Source organism: Hylobates moloch, unplaced genomic scaffold (assembly GCF_009828535.3).
Source record: "Hylobates moloch isolate HMO894 unplaced genomic scaffold, HMol_V3 SCAFFOLD_19, whole genome shotgun sequence".
In the NCBI taxonomy this organism is placed as follows: domain Eukaryota; kingdom Metazoa; phylum Chordata; class Mammalia; order Primates; family Hylobatidae; genus Hylobates; species Hylobates moloch.
The window spans coordinates 47,543,636-47,562,431 of NW_026652294.1; the positions used below are offsets into that span (position 1 = coordinate 47,543,636).

Genomic DNA, 18,796 nt, shown 5'->3' on the forward strand with positions numbered 1-18,796 from the left:
CATGTGGAAGATAACATGAGTCTTCTCCTGATAGAATACAGAAGTTTCTAATTTAATACCATCTTGTGAATCCTCGTATATAGTCTGAACTTGACTTCCTCTCCTTGCCAAAAGCTCACCAAGGTTACTTACATCTTTGCCTTCTTAACAGACTATAGATAAACCACTTTGGATTGATGTTGACACCTAATGACCAACATTGGGAATTGCCACATCTGTTTTATTTTACTCAAGAATATATTTTAAAACTCTTCTGCAAATGCATGATTCTCATTTTAGTTTTAAATGTATTTTAGCTCTTTAATTTGAAAAAATTTGTCCATTAACTGTGCTATGACTCAAAGGTTAACTTTTAGCACAGTCATTAACTTATAGGCTTGAGTGACAGGCAGACCTAGGACCTAGGTTCATATCCTGGCTTTGCCATGTAACACTGAGCACCTTATTTAACCTCTTTGAGCCTCAATTTTATCCTCTATAGAGGAAAATAGTAGCACCAACCATCTAGGTTTGTTGCAAGAAATCAATGATATCTAATCTCATGTGAAATGCTGGCACAGTGTCTGGCATAGTAAATTTTAACTGTCATTATCAACGTTCAGACCTGAGAAGAAATTCTCTCCTGCCATTTCTCTTTGAGATTATAAGGCAAGCTCTTTAGAGTGGGAGTGGTTATACTTTTACAATATTTCTGTGATTTGAATTTAAAAAATTGTACAACCAAAACATAAAAATAAAGTGGATACCAAGGCTGAAATTATTATAGCTGTCCTCTATAATAATATGATTTTGTTTATAATTTGTGAAAGTTTGAAGTTTAAATTTATTGACTTTATATGTTTATAAACAAATTAGATTTATACTAATAAATATTAGTAATAGTTTTATTGTTTTATATATTGAAGCTTCTCGTTAGATTTTGTTTAAAGAAAAGTGGTTCTGGTATTTTAAAAAAAAGACAAAACAAAACCCACCATAAAGAAACCCTTTTATAGATTGTTCTCTTCACCCTGGCCTTTCCTCTGTCTTCCCCAGGGCTTTGAGTTGATTTTGTCCTTGACTTTTTGTGCATGCTTGCTCTTTAGTCCTCTTCTTTCTAATTTGGCTATTTTTCCATCTCTGTTTATGACATAGAATGTCTCCCCAGTATCTCATCTGTTTTGCTTCTCTTTGAGCTCAAATGTAATCTTGAGAATACACCTTTGTGTAGCAAAGAGAAAACTTTGGTATAAAATTAGGCATAGTAAGCATTATCAGCCTCCAAACTCTTTGAAAATTTCTGGAAGTTCCTCCTCAAATCTTCCCAATGTTGCCCAGCCTCTTTCTCAGAGCCTTTTATGCATCATTTAAAATTTTTTAGTTATTAGTATTGTGACAATCTTGATTTGTTTTCCATTGCAACATATTTAGTATTTGAGCCACGTTGTAAGTTTAGTTTGCTTGTAGATAGCTGGCCTGTGGCCCTCAACATTTGTAAAATTGTTTCCAAGAGACAGAACAAATGATTTGTAAAGCCCTTTTTTGATAATAAAATAGATTGGCAATTTGGAGATTTTTCCCTATTAGTATATCATCTTAGTGTATGTAACTGTCTTTGATCTGGACAGTCTGAATGTTTTTGTTATCAGTGTTTATTAATTTTACAGAACAGAGGACAACGCAACAAGGCCAGGTGTATTTCTTACATACACAGACTGGTGTGAGCACATGGCATGATCCAAGAGTGCCCAGGTAAGAACGTATTTTAAGCACGCTTTAGACCATCAAAAAGCCATTTCACCTAGGATTTCTTTGATTTTTAAGAAATTTTTGCCTTTTAAAAATAGTTGATGTAAAAGTTTGACTCTTCTGATAGTTATTTCAGTTTTGACACTTAGTAGAAAGTCCTGCCTACTTCTCTGCAATCCCACCTCAGTTCTCCCCTCCCTCACCAGTTCCTAGCCACCCTCCCCTGCTTCCCCTTAAAAAAAAAAGTGGAATAGGCCGGGCGTGGTGGCTCACGCCTGTAATCCCAGCACTTTGGGAGGCCGAGGTGGACAGATCACAAGGTCAAGAGATCGAAACCATCCTGGCCAACATGCTGAAACCCCATCTCTACTAAAAATACAAAAATGAGCTGGGTGTGGTGGCGTGTGCCTGTAGTCCCAGCTACTCAGGAGGCTGAGGCAGGAGAATTGCTTGAACCCAGGGAGGTGGAGGTTTGCAGTGAGCTGAGATCATGCCACTGCACTCCAGCCTGGCCACAGAGCGAGACTCTGTCTCAGAAAAAAAAAAAGTGGCATGAAAACATGGATCTTTTCGGAGTTTGAAACTTGTCCTAGGGCACCAAGCAGGGTGGCTCTTACCTGTATTCCCAACACTTTGGGAGACTGAGGTATGAGGATCACTTGAGCCCCAGGAGTTTGAAACCAGTCTGAGCAACATAGACCCGATCTCTACCAAAGATTAAAAATGAGCCATATGTGGTGGAGCACATCTGTGGTCCCAGTTGCTTGGGAGGCTGAGGCAAGAGGATTGCTCAAGCCATGGAGGTTGAAGCTACAGTGAGCCTTGGTCGCGCTATAGCACTCCAGCCTGGACGACAGAGCAAGACCCCATTTCTTTCTTTTTTTTTTTTTAAGTGTTTTATTTATTTATTTATTTTATTATACTTTAAGTTCTAGGGTATACGTTCACAACGTGCAAGTTTGTTACATATGTATACATGTGCCATGTTGGTGTGCTGCACCCATTAACTCGTCATTCACATTAGGTTTATCTCCTAATGCTGTCCCTCCCACCTCCCCCTACCCCACAACAGGCCCCGGTGTGTGATGTTCCCCTTCTAGTGTCCAAGTGTTCTCATTGTTCAATTCCCACCTATGAGTGAGAACATGTGGTGTTTGGTTTTTCGTCCTTGCGATAGTTTGCTGAGAATGATGGTTTCCAGCTTCATCCATGTCCCTACAAAGGACATGAACTCATCCTTTTATATGGCTGCATAGTATTCCATGGTGTATATGTGCCACATTTTCTTAATCCAGTCTATCATTGATGGACATTTGGGTTGGTTCCAAGTCTTTGCTATTGTGAATAGTGCCGCAGTAAACATACGTGTGCATGTGTCTTTATAGCAGCATGATTTATAATCATTTGGGTATATACCCAGTAATGGGATGGCTGGGGCAAGACCCCATTTCAAAAAAAGAGAAAGAAAATTCGTGTAGTCCCAGCTGCTCGCGAGGCTAAGGTGGGAGGTGGAGGTTGCAGTGAGCTGAGATCACACCACTGTGCTCTAGCCCGGGTGACAGAACGAGACCCATCTCAAAAAAAAAAAAAAAGACAGAAAAAGAAAATTGACCTGGGGAAAAACATAGAACACAACATACCCTTTAAAAAAGGCAGGTTGATGTTCTTAATTATGGTTCAGCTTAAAAAAAAAAATCTTTAAAAAATTTAACCTCATAAGTGTATTCAGTGTTCTTTTATGTGTTCCTTAATAAAATTTCATTTTTAGAAAACAACGTAATTTAATTAATTAATGTTTTTGAGATGGAGTCTCATTCTGTTGCCCAGGCTGGAGTGCAGTGGTGCAGTGTTGGCTCACTGCAACCTCCGCCTCCCGGGTTCAAGTGATTCTTCTGCCTCAGCCTCCTGAGTAGCTAGGATTACAGGTACCTGCCACCACACCCAGCTAATTTTTGTATTTTTAGTAGAGACGGGGTTTTGCCATGTTGTCCAGGCTTGTCTTGAACACCTGACCCCAGGTGATTTGCTTGCCTCGACCTACCAAAGTGCTGGGATTACAGGCGTGAGCTGCTGTGCCTGGTCCTAATTTAATTTAAATATCCAAAGTTGTGTATTTCAGCTGCAGATACTGCATTTACTAACCAAAATGTCAATTACTTTTAACTTCAAGAAGATGAAATGACACACAAATGAATTTAGTGATTTACCATAATTTTTGGAACATTGTTTTCTCCCTCCCTCCCTCTCTTTTTTTGAGATAGGATCTGGCTCTGCTGTCCAGGCTGGAGAGCAGAAGTGCAGTCCTGGCTCACTACAACCTCTGCCTCCTGGGTTCAAGCCATCCTCCCACTTCAGCCTCCTGAATAGCTGGGACTACAGGCATGCGCCACAATACCCCGCTAATTTTTGTATTTTTAGTAGAGATGGGGTTACGCCATGTTACCCAGGCTAGTCTTGAACTCCTGAGCTCAAGCAGTCTGTGCACCTCGGCCTCCCAAAGTGCTGGGATTACAGTCATGAGCCACTGTGCTTGGCCCTATTTTGAGTTATTTTTTAATGAACAGATGCAAAGTACGAAGTAGTCCAACTGAAACTGGAAAAAAGCTTGAATTCTAAATTGAATTCTATATTAAATTCTAAATCAACTTTATATGTTGCACATACAAAGGATTTGTAGGATGTGGATATTTTATGTTAAGCACAGCAGCCTCCCTCCTCCAGAACAAAACAAACCCCCAAAACAACCCACAGAAGGTTGTTTTTTTTCCTGCCTAAAGCTTATGCTCAGGACTCTATTGTGTATTTGAATAAAAAACAGATGTGACTAGCTAGTCTTGGGTTGCTTTGGTATTCTCTATTTATAAATAAAACTATGATTATGAAAATGTCTTACTTTGTGTTATAGAGCTCAGAATTCTTTGAGGGTGGCAACCAAGGGAATGTGCTATTATTCATTACTTTATCAAGGTTGCCATTTCCATGTCTTGACAATATAAGCTGTTAGTTTTTAAAAAGTAGTGGGGGCCGGGCACGGTGTCTCACACCTGTAATCCCAGCACTTTGGGAGGCTGAGGCAGGAGGATCACTTGAGGTCAGGAGTTCGAGACCAGCCTGGCCAACATGGTGAAAACCTGTCTCTACTGAAAATACAAAATTAGCCAGGCATGGTGGCATGTGCCTGTAATCCCAGCTACTCAGGAGGCTGAGGCAGAAGAATCGCTTGAACCTGGGAGGTGGAGGTTGTGGTGAGCCAAGATCGCATCATGGCACTCCAGCCTGGGCAACAGAGCAAGACTCCATCTCTAAAAAAATAAATAGATAAAAAGTAGTGGGGAGGAAATTTTACTTTTTTTTTTTTAAGCTTACTAAAAAAAAAAAAAAAATCCAAGGGCCTAACTTTTCAAAATCAGTTTTATTATATAAATTGTAAAAAGCTTTTTGGATTCTGTTTATCTAGTTGAAGGTCAATAATAAGCTTTTCTTTAAAATAATTAGAAATTATTTGTAGGAAATGTATAGAATAAAAATGATCTTTTTTTTAACTAAATGATTTATAATAGTGAAAAAGTTGACCTTGAGTTATATGTTGAAAGACTAGTATGTAAGCTGGCAACAGAAATTGAAATTGAGACAGATTTCAGCACCACTGTTGGTAATAGGCTCTTATTCCAGAGGAAACATGTCAGTTTTTTATTAATGAGTAAAGGATTTCTGCGAAGCTTTAAGAATATCTCATGTTGAGTATTGACATGTATTTTGAATGATTTTATCAAATAACACTTGGGATTATTTTTCTTATTCTGTATCCCCCAAATTACCTTAAAAACTTACATCTTTTGTTTTGGAGGATCCTCTAGCATTTTGTATGGAAGATATTTTATGAAAGTATACTGTAAATATTTAGATTCTATTAGAATATTACTATTCAAAGATATTTATAAAATTGTAAAGTCAGACTCTTTAAAACAAACTTTATTGAAAGATATCCAGGATACCTCGATTTATCCAAGAAGTCTCATGTCATCATGTTTTGCATTTCTCTTTAAAACAATGATTAATGACTTGTTATTTGTTATATTGCATACTGAGTGACTGTAGTCTTGAAATACAGATCTGTATTACTTTGTACGACTGTATAACATTCCATTTTTCTTTAACCAGCTCCCAGTGAGACATAAAGATTATTTCTAGTGTTTTGCTCTTTTAGTCAGTGCTTTAGCTCTCTCCCATGTGTGACTGTAGATTTATAAAATTCTAAATAAAATGACATGAAATGAAATTCTACATTTTATCAGTGGAATTGTTCATTTTTTTATTTTAATTTTTTTTTAACTTTTAAGTTCAGGGGTACATGTACAGGTTTGTTACAGGTAAACTTGTGTCAAGGGGGTTTGTTGTACAGGTGATTTTGTCACCCAGATACTAAGCCTAGTACCCATTGGTTATTTTTGCTGATCCTCTCCCTTCTTCTACCTCCACCATCTGATAGGCCACAGTACCTGTTGTTCCTCTCTATGTGTCCATGTGTTCTCATCATTTAGCTCCTACTTATAAGTGAGAACATGCAGTATTTGGTTTTCTGTTCCTGCTTTAGCTTCCTAAGGATAATGGCCTCCAGCTCCTGTTTTTCATTTCTGAACCATTAAAAAATCTATTTGGGCCGGGCGCGGTGGCTCACGCTTGTAATCCTAGCACTTTGGGAGGCCGAGGCGGGCGGATCACAAGGTCAGGAGATCGAGACCACGGTGAAACCCCGTCTCTACTAAAACTACAAAAAAATTAGCCGGGCGTGGTGGCGGGCGCCTGTAGTCCCAGCTACCCGGAGAGGCTGAGGCAGGAGAATGGCGTGAACCCGGGAGGCGGAGCTTGCAGTGAGCCGAGATTGCGCCACTGCACTCCAGCCTGGGCGGCACAGCGAGACTCCGTCTCAAAAAAAAAAAAAAAAAAAAAAAAAAATCTATTTGGGGCCGGCACAGTGGCTCACACCTATAATCCCAGCACTTTGGGAGGCTGAATTTGGGAGGCTGAACTCCCTCTTTGAGTTCTCAGCTTGGGGAGGAAGCTTCAGGTTTCCTATCCCAGTCTTGCTGCTGGCCTGCCCCTCTGCCTACCTGCCACTCAGGTCCCATCTTTACTCAGTCCCCCGAACTCCCCCTTTTTTTTTAAATTTGAGGAGGATTCTTGGAACTTTCCCTTGCCTCTTTTGAGACTAGCAGTGTTTCAAATAGTGTTTTTTCCTACACTTTAGCTGTTCTGTAGCAGGAGTCCCTTGGAACACCTATAGCAGAAGTCAGAATCATTGCTTCAGCAAACATAGGTCCCTGTGTGCCCATCATTGATTTCACTATGACTAAGGAGGGGTCATCTCAGGAAAAACATTTTTCTGGTTTAACTTTTAAAATGTGATTTTGTGATTTTGATGAAATTTGTGATTACTTATAATTAACTGTTACAATTTAAATTTACATAAACATGCTGCTTTTATTTTCTTCTTCTTTTTTTAATAAAAAGAGGACCACAAAAACTGTTCTACTGTCTAGATGCTTGAGTTTGCTTGGTCACTTTCAGAGTATGTCATTTCTTTGGTATCTACAGATGGCTCTGGTAGCCTAAAGTATTCATTTAAGGCAGGAAATGACCTGAGCATATCATACATTATTACACGCAGTCTCAATTATGTCACCAAGGGCAGTGACTTTTCTCTTCTGGTGGATGACAACAGCAATTTCAACACTTTGGAAGCTTCACTGAAAGATTTTTTTCTAACAGTGTAGAGGATAAGAATTTGCAGTTCTATTGCCAGTTTATTATAGAGGATACAACTCTGGAACAGCCAAATGGAAGCAATGCTTAGGACATAGTATGGGGGGAAGGCAAGGAGCCACCATGCCCTCTCTGGGCAGGCCACTGTCCAGTACCTCAGTGTGTTCACCAACCTGGAAGCTCCTTAACTCATTCTTTAAGGCCCTATAAATCCTCTATATATACTAGTATTTTAAGAATGTGTAATATAATAACAGTAGTCTTTGGTCCATTAAAAATCTTAGCTTTTCTTATGCAGTGGTAACCCTTAGAGCACTCTTGGTAATGTATCTTAAACAGGTTCTTCACTGACTAACTTTACAGATTTTAGAATTGCAGTTCGTTCTTTAAAAATATGCTGTCATTATTTTCAGGTTCATAATTTCTGTAACATTTCCAGTTTTGCTTTGTTGGCGAGCTTAATATTATGGGATGGACATTTTATGCAAATTTTATGGTATAGTAAAGAAAGAAATGTAGGGAAATTTTAGAAAGCATTTAATTCTTTATATCACTGACACTTGTAAAATTATTTCCTGTCAAACATGTATTGAAATACAGTTTATGTTGGCAAATATTGTGATTGATTTTATATTAATTTAAATCTGTATTACATTAAAGCCTAGGAAATTACTAAAAAATGTAGGCTATGTGATAAGTTTTTCTGAGCCATTTATGGATTGGGCTTTGAAGATGCGAGGTTGTTAAACTGTTGGGAATTAAAGATTCCAGCTGAACATCTCAAGTTTCTGAAACAATACATTTTCTCAGACTTTGTGGAATTGTTCTGTGTCATTTACACTTGCTTGGTTCAGCAGGGCGAGCAATGAGGTATTTTTTATTTTATATTTGTTTTTGCAGGGATCTTAGCAACATCAATTGTGAAGAGCTTGGTCCATTGCCTCCTGGATGGGAGATCCGTAATACGGCAACAGGCAGAGTTTATTTCGTTGACCATAACAACAGAACAACACAATTTACAGATCCTCGGCTCTCTGCTAACTTGCATTTAGTTTTAAAGTAAGTTTTTGAAACAATACATATTAAAATGGGAGTTAAACATGATGAAACGGATAGATGCTTTTAATAATAAATGTGAGTCTCGATACAGTGGCTCACGCCTTTAATCCCAGTGTTTTGGGAGGCCGTGGCAGCAAGATCACTTGAGGCCAGGGGTTTGAGACTAGCCTGGTCAATATAGTGAGACCTCGTCTCTACAAAAAAAAAAGTTTTTTAAATTAAAAAATTAGCTGGGTGTGGTGGTATATGCCTGCAGTCCTAGCTACTTGGGAAACGGAGGCAGGAGAAACACCTGAGCCCAGGAGTTTGAGGCTGCAGTGGACTATGATCACACCACTCCAACTCCAGTCTGGGTGACAGATGGGGACCCTGTCTCTTAAAAAAAAAAAAATGAAAGAACATCTACTTTCATCAGTTATAATTTACTTTTATTGAGCAAAATTTATGTAAGAGTGTGACAAGTTTTATTCTGATATGAGTATTTTAAACCTACTATGCTTTTAAGTAGGAACCTGTCTTGGAATGTTAGGAAAAAGGGTTATCAGAGGTGCTCAAGATGGCCTTTTACAGAGGCAGTATCTTGACAGGAGAAGTAGGGGTTGAACAGGCTAATTTTGTGTTGCCGTTGTAATATAAAATTATTAATAATTTATATTAATGGCTAACACTTTAGTAGCACTTATTGTGTGCCAAGCATTGTTCTTTATACTTTACATATGTTAGTAAGGCCAGGCATGTGGCTCATGCTGTAATCCCAGCACTTTGGGAGGCTGAGGTTGGAGAATCACTTGAGCCTAGGAGTTCAAGACCAACCTGGGCAACATGTGAGTCCTATTCTCTTCAAAAAAATTTTTAAAAATTAGCTGGTCATGGTGGTGCACACCTGTGGTCCCAGCTACTCAGGACACCGAGGTGGGAGGATCTCTTGAGCTCAGGAGGTCATGGCTGCAGTGAGCTGTGATTGCGCCACTCACCCCAGCTTGGGCAACAGAGTGAGACTCTGTCTTTAAAAAGCAAACAAACAAAAACATCCCAAATTAGTAATTTCATCCTCGGAAAAACTCTGTGAGTTAGCTGCTGCCGTTTTTACAGATGAGGAAACTGAGGCATAGAGGTTACATGACTTTCCATACGTTGCTAGTGGTGAAGTCTGGGGCGAAACCCAGATGCTCTGGCTTCAGCTGCTGTGAGGCACTATATTGAATATTGTGTGTATATTATTTGCATCCTTTGCTTTGCTTTTCTCTCTAGCTGCCTCATTTCTTCTAACTCTATTACTTATTAGCATTGCCTTCTGAAGAATGGGGGCAGGAGGAGGAAAAGAGAGAAAAGGAAAACTTCATTATTAAGCAAAGTAGCAAAGTGTCTTTTTCAACACTTCTGGCAAAAACACAGAGTGGTATAGCAACAAGGATTTTAGACTAAGAACTTGGAGAGCAAGGTTCACTCTGACCCCTGAATAATTCATTTTAGCTTTTCTAAATGAATGGTGACATTACCTGCTCTGTCTTATTCATTTGTTGTAAAGTTCTTATGTATGTTAAAATGTTAAAAACACAACAAAAATAATAATATACTTTAAAATGACTTCTGAAAATGTCCTTGTTTCATTAATTTTTGGAGTTAGGTTAATAAAGCAAAAAATTTAAATGAGAACTGGCTACCAGTTTTTTAGGATAATAGGAGAAAACATTCAAAATGTGTATCTTTGGTTCCTTCTTCGAAATATGTATAATTATCCTGGCAGTTTCATTACATCAGCAGATCTTACTTTGTTGTAGATAGAAGATTCTAAAACTTTGCTTACAAATGAAGGTCGCAAGTATTTGAAAGCCCTAATGTAAAAGTATCTGAAGAAACAGAGAAGTATGGATTGTTTCTGTGCGTTAGGGTCTATATAGCCTAGATAGCAAAATAAGTGTCATCTGCAGTCTACCCTTTGAGTAACACTGCTCTAGGGGCGCTTGTCTGGTTGTGGAATTGCTATGTCATAGAATATTTCTATCTTCAACTTTAATATATAAAGGTAACTTTTCTAAAGTGGCTATGCCAGTTTAGTCTTTTACCGGCAATATATGAGTTCCTGTTGCTGCAGAAGCTTGCCAGTACTTGCTGTTGTTAGACTTCAAAATTTTTGCTGTTCTGATGATGTTTAATGGTTTCCCATTATAACTTTAACTTGAATTTGCCTAATTGCTGATGAGGTTGAGCACCTTTTTATAGGTTTATTGACTATTTGGATTTCCTGTTTTTGTGAAAGTCCTGTTCACAATTTTTTGCCATTGTCTATTGAGTTTGAACAGCTTTCTTTGGCCTATTGACCAGCTGCATCAACTTTTTTGTTAATTTATATCTTTTTGCTCATTTTTCTAATGTAATCTTTATCTTTTAAAATTCACACTATAAGTAAATGTTTTTAATATATTTATAGTTTTATCTTTTACAGTAAAGTCTTTAATCCATGTGGACTTTACTTTTGTGTATGGATATTTTTTTTTTTTTTTTGAGATGGAGTTTCCCTATTGTCACCCAGGCTGGAGTGCAATGGCGCGATCTCAGCTCACTGCAACCTCCACATCCTGGGTTCAAGCAATTCTCCTGCCTCAGCCTTCCAAGTAGCTGGGATTATAGGTGCTTGCCACCACGCCGAGCTAATTTTTGTATTTTTAGTAGAGATGGGGTTTCACCACGTTGCCCAGACTGGTCTCAAGCTCTTGACCTCAGGTGATCCACCTGCCTGGGCCTCCCAAAGTGCTGGGATTACAGGCGTGAGCTACCACGCCTAATTCTGGATTTTTTTTTTTTGAGATGGAGTCTTGCTTTGTTGCCCAGGCTGGAGTGCAGTGGTGCGATCTCAACTCACCGCACCCTCCACCTCCTGGGTTCAAGTGATTCTCCTGCCTCAGCCTCCTGAGTAGCTGGGACTACAGGCGCGCACCACCATGCCCAGCTAATTTTTGTATTTTTAGTAGAGACGAGGTTTCACCGTGTTAGCCAGGCTGGTCTCCAACTCTTGGCCTCAAGTGATCCTCCTGCCTCAGCCTCCCAAAGTGCTGGGATTACAGGTGTGAGCCACTGTGCCCGGCCTGGGTTTTTTTAAAGGGCATATAGGGGCAGCAAATTGGAATCTGGGGAGATGATAAGGAATAAAAGATGTTGGAGCACTCTACAGAGGGCTTTTGTTTTACTTTGTATCTTAATTGTTTGTCACCTTTCTGCTTCCCCTACTAGACTTTGAATTACTTAAGACCCATATCCCATTTATTTTTGCTGCTTTAGTATGTAACATACCCAAAGTACTTGACAAATGTACAATGATAATGAAGAGCCAGTATGGCTCTCTCAGAGACCCAGGAAACCTCCAAGAGGTGGTTGTACTTTATTTACCTCCTGCCTCCAGGATCATCCCTTTTGGTCAAGCTTGTCCAACTCACGGCCCTTAGGCTGGGCCCAGGATGGCTTTCAATGTGGCCCAACACAAACTGGTAAACCTTCTTAAAAACCATTATGTGGGCCAGGCATAGTGGCTCAACGCCTGTAATCCCAGCACTTTGGGAGGCTGAGGCGGGCGGATTGCCTGAGGTCAGGAGTTCGAGACCAGCCTGGCCAACATGGTGAAACCCCGTCTCTACTAAAAATACAAAAATTAGGCCAGGTGCGGTGGCCCACACCTGTAATCCCAGCCCTTTGGGAGGCCGAGGCGGGTGGATCACAAGGTCAGGAGATGGAGACCATCCTGGCTGTCACGGTGAAACCCCATCTCTACTAAAAATACAAAAAAATTAGCTGGGTGTGGTGGTGCACGCCTGTAGTCCCAGCTACTCGGGAGTCTGAGGCAGGAGAATCACTTGAACCAGGGTGACGGACGTTGCAGTGAGCCGAGACAGCGCCACTGCACACCAGCCTGGCAACAGAGCAAAAGTCCGTCTCAAAAAAAAAAGGCCAGGCATGGTGGTGGGTGCCTGTAATCCCAGGTAGTTGGGACCCAGGAGGTTGAGGCAGGAGAATTGCTTGAACCTGGGAGGTGGAGGTTGCAGTGAGCCAAGATCACACCACTGCATTCCAGCCTGGGTGATAGAGCCAGACTTTGTTTCAAAAACAAAACATTATGAGATTTTTTTTAACAGCTCATTAGCTATTGTTAGTGTATTTTATGTGTGGCCCGAGACAGTTCTCGTTTTTCCAGTGTGGCCCAGGGAAGCCAAAAGATTGGACATCCCTGCTTTAGGTAATAGATGTTTGCCTTGATGTTGCTGGTAGAATATTTCAGTAGAACAGTTACAGATCTTCCATCTTTTTGCTGAATAGTTAGTTGTATTAAATAACTGAATAAAAAATAATGTTCTGAAGGAAGAACAACAGGTGGGATGATTAGAAATGTCTGTGGTCTTTTCTGTTTGTTGGAGTAAATGACAGGAAGTAACTTGAAGAACATTTTACTAGTTTTCTTATAATCGTTAGTTTTCCAATTGTATTGATTAGTTTCCATTAATATGGCCAGCATTTGCATTACCTGGAAGGTTTATGCATATTCCTAATAGAAAGTTTTCATTTGAACATTTTTGTATTTTAGTATTAATTTGTTCCTCTCTTCAATATCTTTGATTGCAAGTTACTGTGCTATGAAAAAGCTTAAGGCTGGGCATGGTGGCTCACACTGGTAATCCCAGCACTTTGGGAGGCCGAGGCGGGTAGATCACTTGAGGCCAGGAGTTGGAGATCAGCCTGGCCAACATGACAAAAACCTGTCTCTACAAAAATACAAAAAATTAGGCATGGTGGTGCATGCCTGTAATCCCAGCTGCTCAGGAGGCTGAGGCATGAGAATTCTTTGAACCTGGGAGGTAGAGGGTGTAGTGAGCTGAGATTGTGCCACTGTACTCCAGCCTAGGTGACAGCTCTATCAGTGAGGCACGGAGGCTACGCTTGTAATCCCAGCAACTTGGGAGGCGGAGTTGCAGTGAACCAAGATGGCAGGAGTTGGACACCAGCCTGGGTGACACAGCGAGACTCCATCTAAAAAAAAAAAAAAAAAAACACAAACTAGAAAGCTTAAGCATTTCTACATCCGTTTTTGTTTTGTTTTGTTTTGTTATTCTTAAGGATAGGATTTCACACCTCCAGCTACTAGTTCAGTAAAGTCTCTAACCCGATAGATCTTCCCTGGGGTTTATATTTGTGTTACATTATATAAAATATATAAAAATTATTTGCAGCATTAAAGTTTCTATCATATATTAGCTTTAAAGTGATAAATTAGTTTTTATTCAGCTATGTAATGTACATAATTTATATGTGAAACAATTTATTGAGATATATAAGAAACAATTTTAACCTTAAAATTGTAGTTTTAAAAAGATTCATAAGGCACTAATTTTAAATTATAATGGTTAATTTATTAATCTTTACATATCAGGATATGTTGGATAGAAGTATCTTTTTTCTATTAATGTTTTATTTCTATTTTTTAAAGATTTTTAAATTCGGGGGTTTTTCTTTAGACGGGTGTTAATGGAGTTTTGAATCTATGTCTATGAGCTGTCAAATATAGTATTACCTTATTTGGTAGATCTATTATGGTTTTTATTGTTTTTCTCTTGGAAAATTTTTTGGCAAAAATGTCATTAGAATATAGATTATTGTTATTAGGCTAATTCTGAAGTGATGAAATTAGCCCTTATTTTGAATTTTAGGGTGCTATGCTGTTTGGACTATATTGTTATGTAATCCAAAATATTTTTAGATGACTTTTTTTAGCTAGTTGTTTTTATTGTTTCAGCATTTAGGAAATGAGAAAGGCAATACATTATAATCAGATAGAGGAACTGGGCACGGTTGCTCACGCCTGTAATCCCAGTGCTTTGGGAGGCTAGGTAGGAGGATCCTTTGAGCCCAGGAGTTGGAGGTTACAGTGGGCTATGATCGTCACACTGCACTTCACTTGACTTCATCCTAGGCAACAGATTGAGACCCTGCTTATCTGAGCCAGATAAAAATATCGTGGGACAAATCGTGTTTTAGAGAGGAACATGGTATTCAAACTGAGAAGAATTGAGAATTAATATTTTGGGAGGAAGCAACAAAAGAAGTTACCTCTTCGAAGTGTATCCTGGGCCTATTGTATATAAATGCACATTTTTAGGATATCCGGTTTGACTTAAAAAAAGCTTTTCTTGGCCGGGCGCGGTGGCTCACGCTTGTAATCCCAGCACTTGGGGAGGCCGAGGCGGGCGGATCACGAGGTCAGGAGATCGAGACCACGGTGAAACCCCGTCTCTACTAAAAATACAAAAAAATTAGCCGGGCGTGGCGGCGGGTGCCTGTAGTCCCAGCTACTCGGAGAGGCTGAGGCAGGAGAATGGCGTGAACCCGGGAGGCGGAGCTTGCAGTGAGCCGAGATCGCGCCACCGCACTCCAGCCTGGGTGACAGAGCCAGACTCCGTCTCAAAAAAAAAAAAAAAAAAAGCTTTTCTTACACAGATGCATTAATCTTCCTTAGCCCTTTTATACAAATCCCTCCTGCAATATTACTGCCATTATTCTCTTCCAAGGGGGGCATTTTTCATGTTCTGAAGATTGTGTAGTTTCTGTGAGACCTCAGTATCTAACCTGTCAGTGACAGGATACAGTGTTGTTAAACTATTGCAAAGCATTGTCATTGGGGTTTAATAAATAACTTTGCCAAGGAAGCATATTCTTCTAAGAAAGCATTTTAGTCAGGTTTTTTTTTCATTTCCTTTGCTTGAAAAGCATGTTTTTGTAATTCTGTAACTATCTTAATAGTAGCTATAGTAACTGATATTTATTTTGCACTTACCATGCTCTGAGTGCCCATGTCATCTTCATTGCAATCCTGGGCTACCTCCTCCTCACCAGTGAGAAAAGTGGGGCCTCAAGCAGTTACAGAACTTGTCCAGAGGTGCATAAAAGGTGCTAGAGCTGGGATTTGAATCCACCCAGTCTGACTATGGAGGTTTTTTTTTTCCCTTCCTGTTTTGATTCCTGTAACACTAATTACTTATTTCGCTTCCTTTGACTGGCATCGCATGAAGATATTCTGCCTTATACCCTTAAAGGAAGCTTTTCTTTTTAAAGAAAAAGATGACTTATGGGCAAGGGCATTACAATTTGAGTCTTTTCCCTCCTTATCAGATCTACTTGATTTCAAGAAAATCATTTGCTTGTTTGATAAAGTCTTTAGACATTGGCAGAGGCCCTAAAGGATAGCAGACCAGCACCCCCACTGTTTCCTGGCTTGCACTGTCACATCAGCCCTTACAGAACTGTCCCTTGCACCCTAGCACACCTGAAGAGACAGGCTGTTTTATTGGGTAGTTAGATTTTTTTTTTTCCCTGAGTGCATCAGAAACAATAGTTCCAGGCTAGCTGCCCACATCCCAGAAGGATTTTCTCCTGTGTCCGTTTTGTCCTTCAGCTCTAAGCCACCTTTCCATTTGCATGGCTTGGTCTTTCACAGGAGGCTTTGTGAAGAGGCCTGATGTCTGCTGGATTTTTTAAAATCAGCCTTATTGAAATATATTGACATACAATAAACTGAATATTTAAAGTGTACAGTTTAAGTTTTGATATACACCATGAAAGCATCACCACAATGAAGATAGTGAACATATCCACCACCCCCAAAAGTTTTCTCTTGCCCTTTTGTGATTTCTTCTGTCCCTCCCTGTGGGACTTCCACCCTGTGTTAGTTTCCCAGGGCTGCTGTAACAAAATACCACGAACTGGGTGGCTTAAAACAACAGAAATTCATTTTTCTCACAATTCTGGAGGCAGAACTACAGGGTAAGGGGCTGACTCTAGTAAGTGATAATGAGCTCCTTCCAGAGGGTTTGAGACAGAGTCTGTTCTATGCCTCTCTCCTAACTTCCAGTGGTTTCTGGAAACCTTAGTGTTCCTTGGCTTGTAGACAAATTGCTCCAGTCTTTGTCTTCTGTCCTCCCATAGTCTTCTTTCCTGTATGTATGTATCCTATTTTCCCTCTTCTTGTAAAGACATCAGTTTTTGGATTTAAGGCCATCCTAATCCAGTATGATCTTACCTTACCTTGATTTTATCTGCAAAGACCTTATTTCCAAATAAGGTCAAATCCACAGGTTGACCAGATGTTGAGCCTTCAGCATATCTTTTGGGGGACAGACACACAGTTCAACCCATAACACCCCATCTCCAGCCAACTACTGACCTGCTTTCTGTCAGTATATTAGTTTGCATTTTCTAGATAAATGGAATCATGCAGTATGATTTCTTTTACTCACATAATATTGAGATTCATCATTGTTGTTACGTAGTTCATTTCTTTTTATTGTTGGTGGTATTCCATTGTATGGGTATATCACAGTTTATTCATTTATCTACTGATGGACATTTGGGTTGTTTCCAGTCTTTCGCTATGACAGATAAAACTATTATGAACATTTACGTGCAAGTCTTTGTATGTATATGCCCTCATTTCTCTTGGTTAAATAAATAACCTAGGAGTAGAATGGCTTCTTTGGCAGAATCTTTTGCCATACCCCCAGCCCTCCCAAATCGAGCAGCTCAGTTTTTTGTTGAGTTTTGAGCTTCTTTAGATATTTACATATCTGATATATGCTTTCCAAAGGAATTCTCCTAGTCTGTGACTTGACTTGTTTTTTAGTTTTCCTAAACAGTGTCTTTTGAAGAGCAGCAATTTTCTTGAAGCTGAGGGCGGTATTGGGTGCCTGTAGTTCTAGCTGCCAGGAGGCTGAGGCAGGAGGATCACTTGAGCCAGGAGTTCAGGGCCAGCCTGGGCAATATAGCAAGACCCTGCCTCTTTAAAAAAAATTTAAAAATGGATGTTCTGTTTATCCATTTGTTCTTTCATAGATTGTGCTTTTGGTGTTATATCTAAGAGATCATTCATTGCCTAATGTATGTCATAACAAATTTTCTCCTGTGCTTAGGAGTTTTATGGCTTTGGATTTTACATTGATGTTTGCAGTCCATTTTGAGTTACTTTTTGTATCTGATGTGAAATATACCTAAGTTCATTTAAAAAAATAAGATTATACAGTTGTTTATGGAATGCATTTATGTACACAATAATCTATTTTGATTTTGTGTGTATGTTAAAAAATCTTTATTATAGTATTTGTAAGAGTAGTTAATATTGACTTGGCATTTTTAACAAAGGTATATTTTCTTTGTATGGCCATATGTTTTAGGTATAATATTTGGCCTGGTGTATAAAAAGAAGGGATCCCTGCCAAGCTGCCATTCAGACTCCTGTTTGGCTCTTCCAGAAAGAAAGATTCTAGATAACAAGCAGTGTTTGGCACATGCCTGAATTTTAAAGTGGGTGATGGTAAACTCTGTAGGGGAAAATGGAAGCTATATTGGAAAAATTTGTCCTCAGAAGCTGTATAAAGCTTTATGGATAAACTTCCATTATCCAATTCTGTCAGTTTATGTGGACTATGAGAAATAAACTTTGTAGCTGGTTTATTGCTGCCAAAAAATGTCAAGCCAAGTATATGTTCTACTAAGGCTTGGAAAATGATAGAGCTAGACTTGCTTTATAATATGATGCTATTTTAAATCTATAATTGCAATTTTTAAAATTTGATATACTTTAATAATAACATCTATGTTTACTTCTAGTCGGCAGAACCAATTGAAAGACCAACAGCAACAGCAAGTGGTATCGTTATGTCCTGATGACACAGAATGCCTGACAGTCCCAAGGTACAAGCGAGACCTGGTTCAGAAACTAAAAATTTTGCGGCAAGAACTTTCCCAACAACAGCCTCAGGCAGGTCACTGCCGCATTGAGGTTTCCAGGGAAGAGATTTTTGAGGTAAATTTACGAGCCTTATTTTGTTTTATTATTTTTTTTCCAGAAACTCATTGCTTGCTAATACAAACCTTATTTTAAATTAGAGAGAAATTGGCCGGGTGCAGTGGCTCACGCCTGTAATCCCAGCACTTTGGGAGGCTGAGGTGGGCGGATCACCTGAGGTCATGAGTTCGAGGCCAGGCTGACTAACATGGAGAAACCCCATCTCTACTAAAAATACAAAATTAGCTGGGCATGGCGGCACATGCCTGTAATCCCAGCTACTCGGGAGGCTGAGGCAGGAGAATCACTTGACTCTGGGAGGCCGAGGTTGTGGTGAGCCAAGATTGTACCATTGTACTCCAGCCTGGGCAATAAGAATGAAACTCCGTCTCAAAAAAAAAAATTAGAGAGAAATTAAATTTGTTT

General features: G+C 39.5%; 1 protein-coding gene across 4 annotated transcripts in view; it reads left to right on the forward strand.

The window, feature by feature from the left end:
- SMURF2 (SMAD specific E3 ubiquitin protein ligase 2) overlaps nt 1-18,796 on the forward strand; it is a 116,511-nt gene that overhangs the window by 77,389 nt on the left and 20,326 nt on the right. For all 4 annotated transcript variants that reach the window (XR_009211038.1, XM_032139650.2, XM_032139651.2 and 1 more), the window contains 3 exons: nt 1,647-1,731; nt 8,392-8,550; nt 18,193-18,388. Coding sequence is in view for 3 of the 4 variants with exons in the window: in XM_032139650.2 (XP_031995541.1) it covers nt 1,647-1,731; nt 8,392-8,550; nt 18,193-18,388 (440 nt within the window). In the remaining variant the exon portion in view is untranslated. The remainder of the gene's footprint in view (nt 1-1,646; nt 1,732-8,391; nt 8,551-18,192; nt 18,389-18,796) is intronic.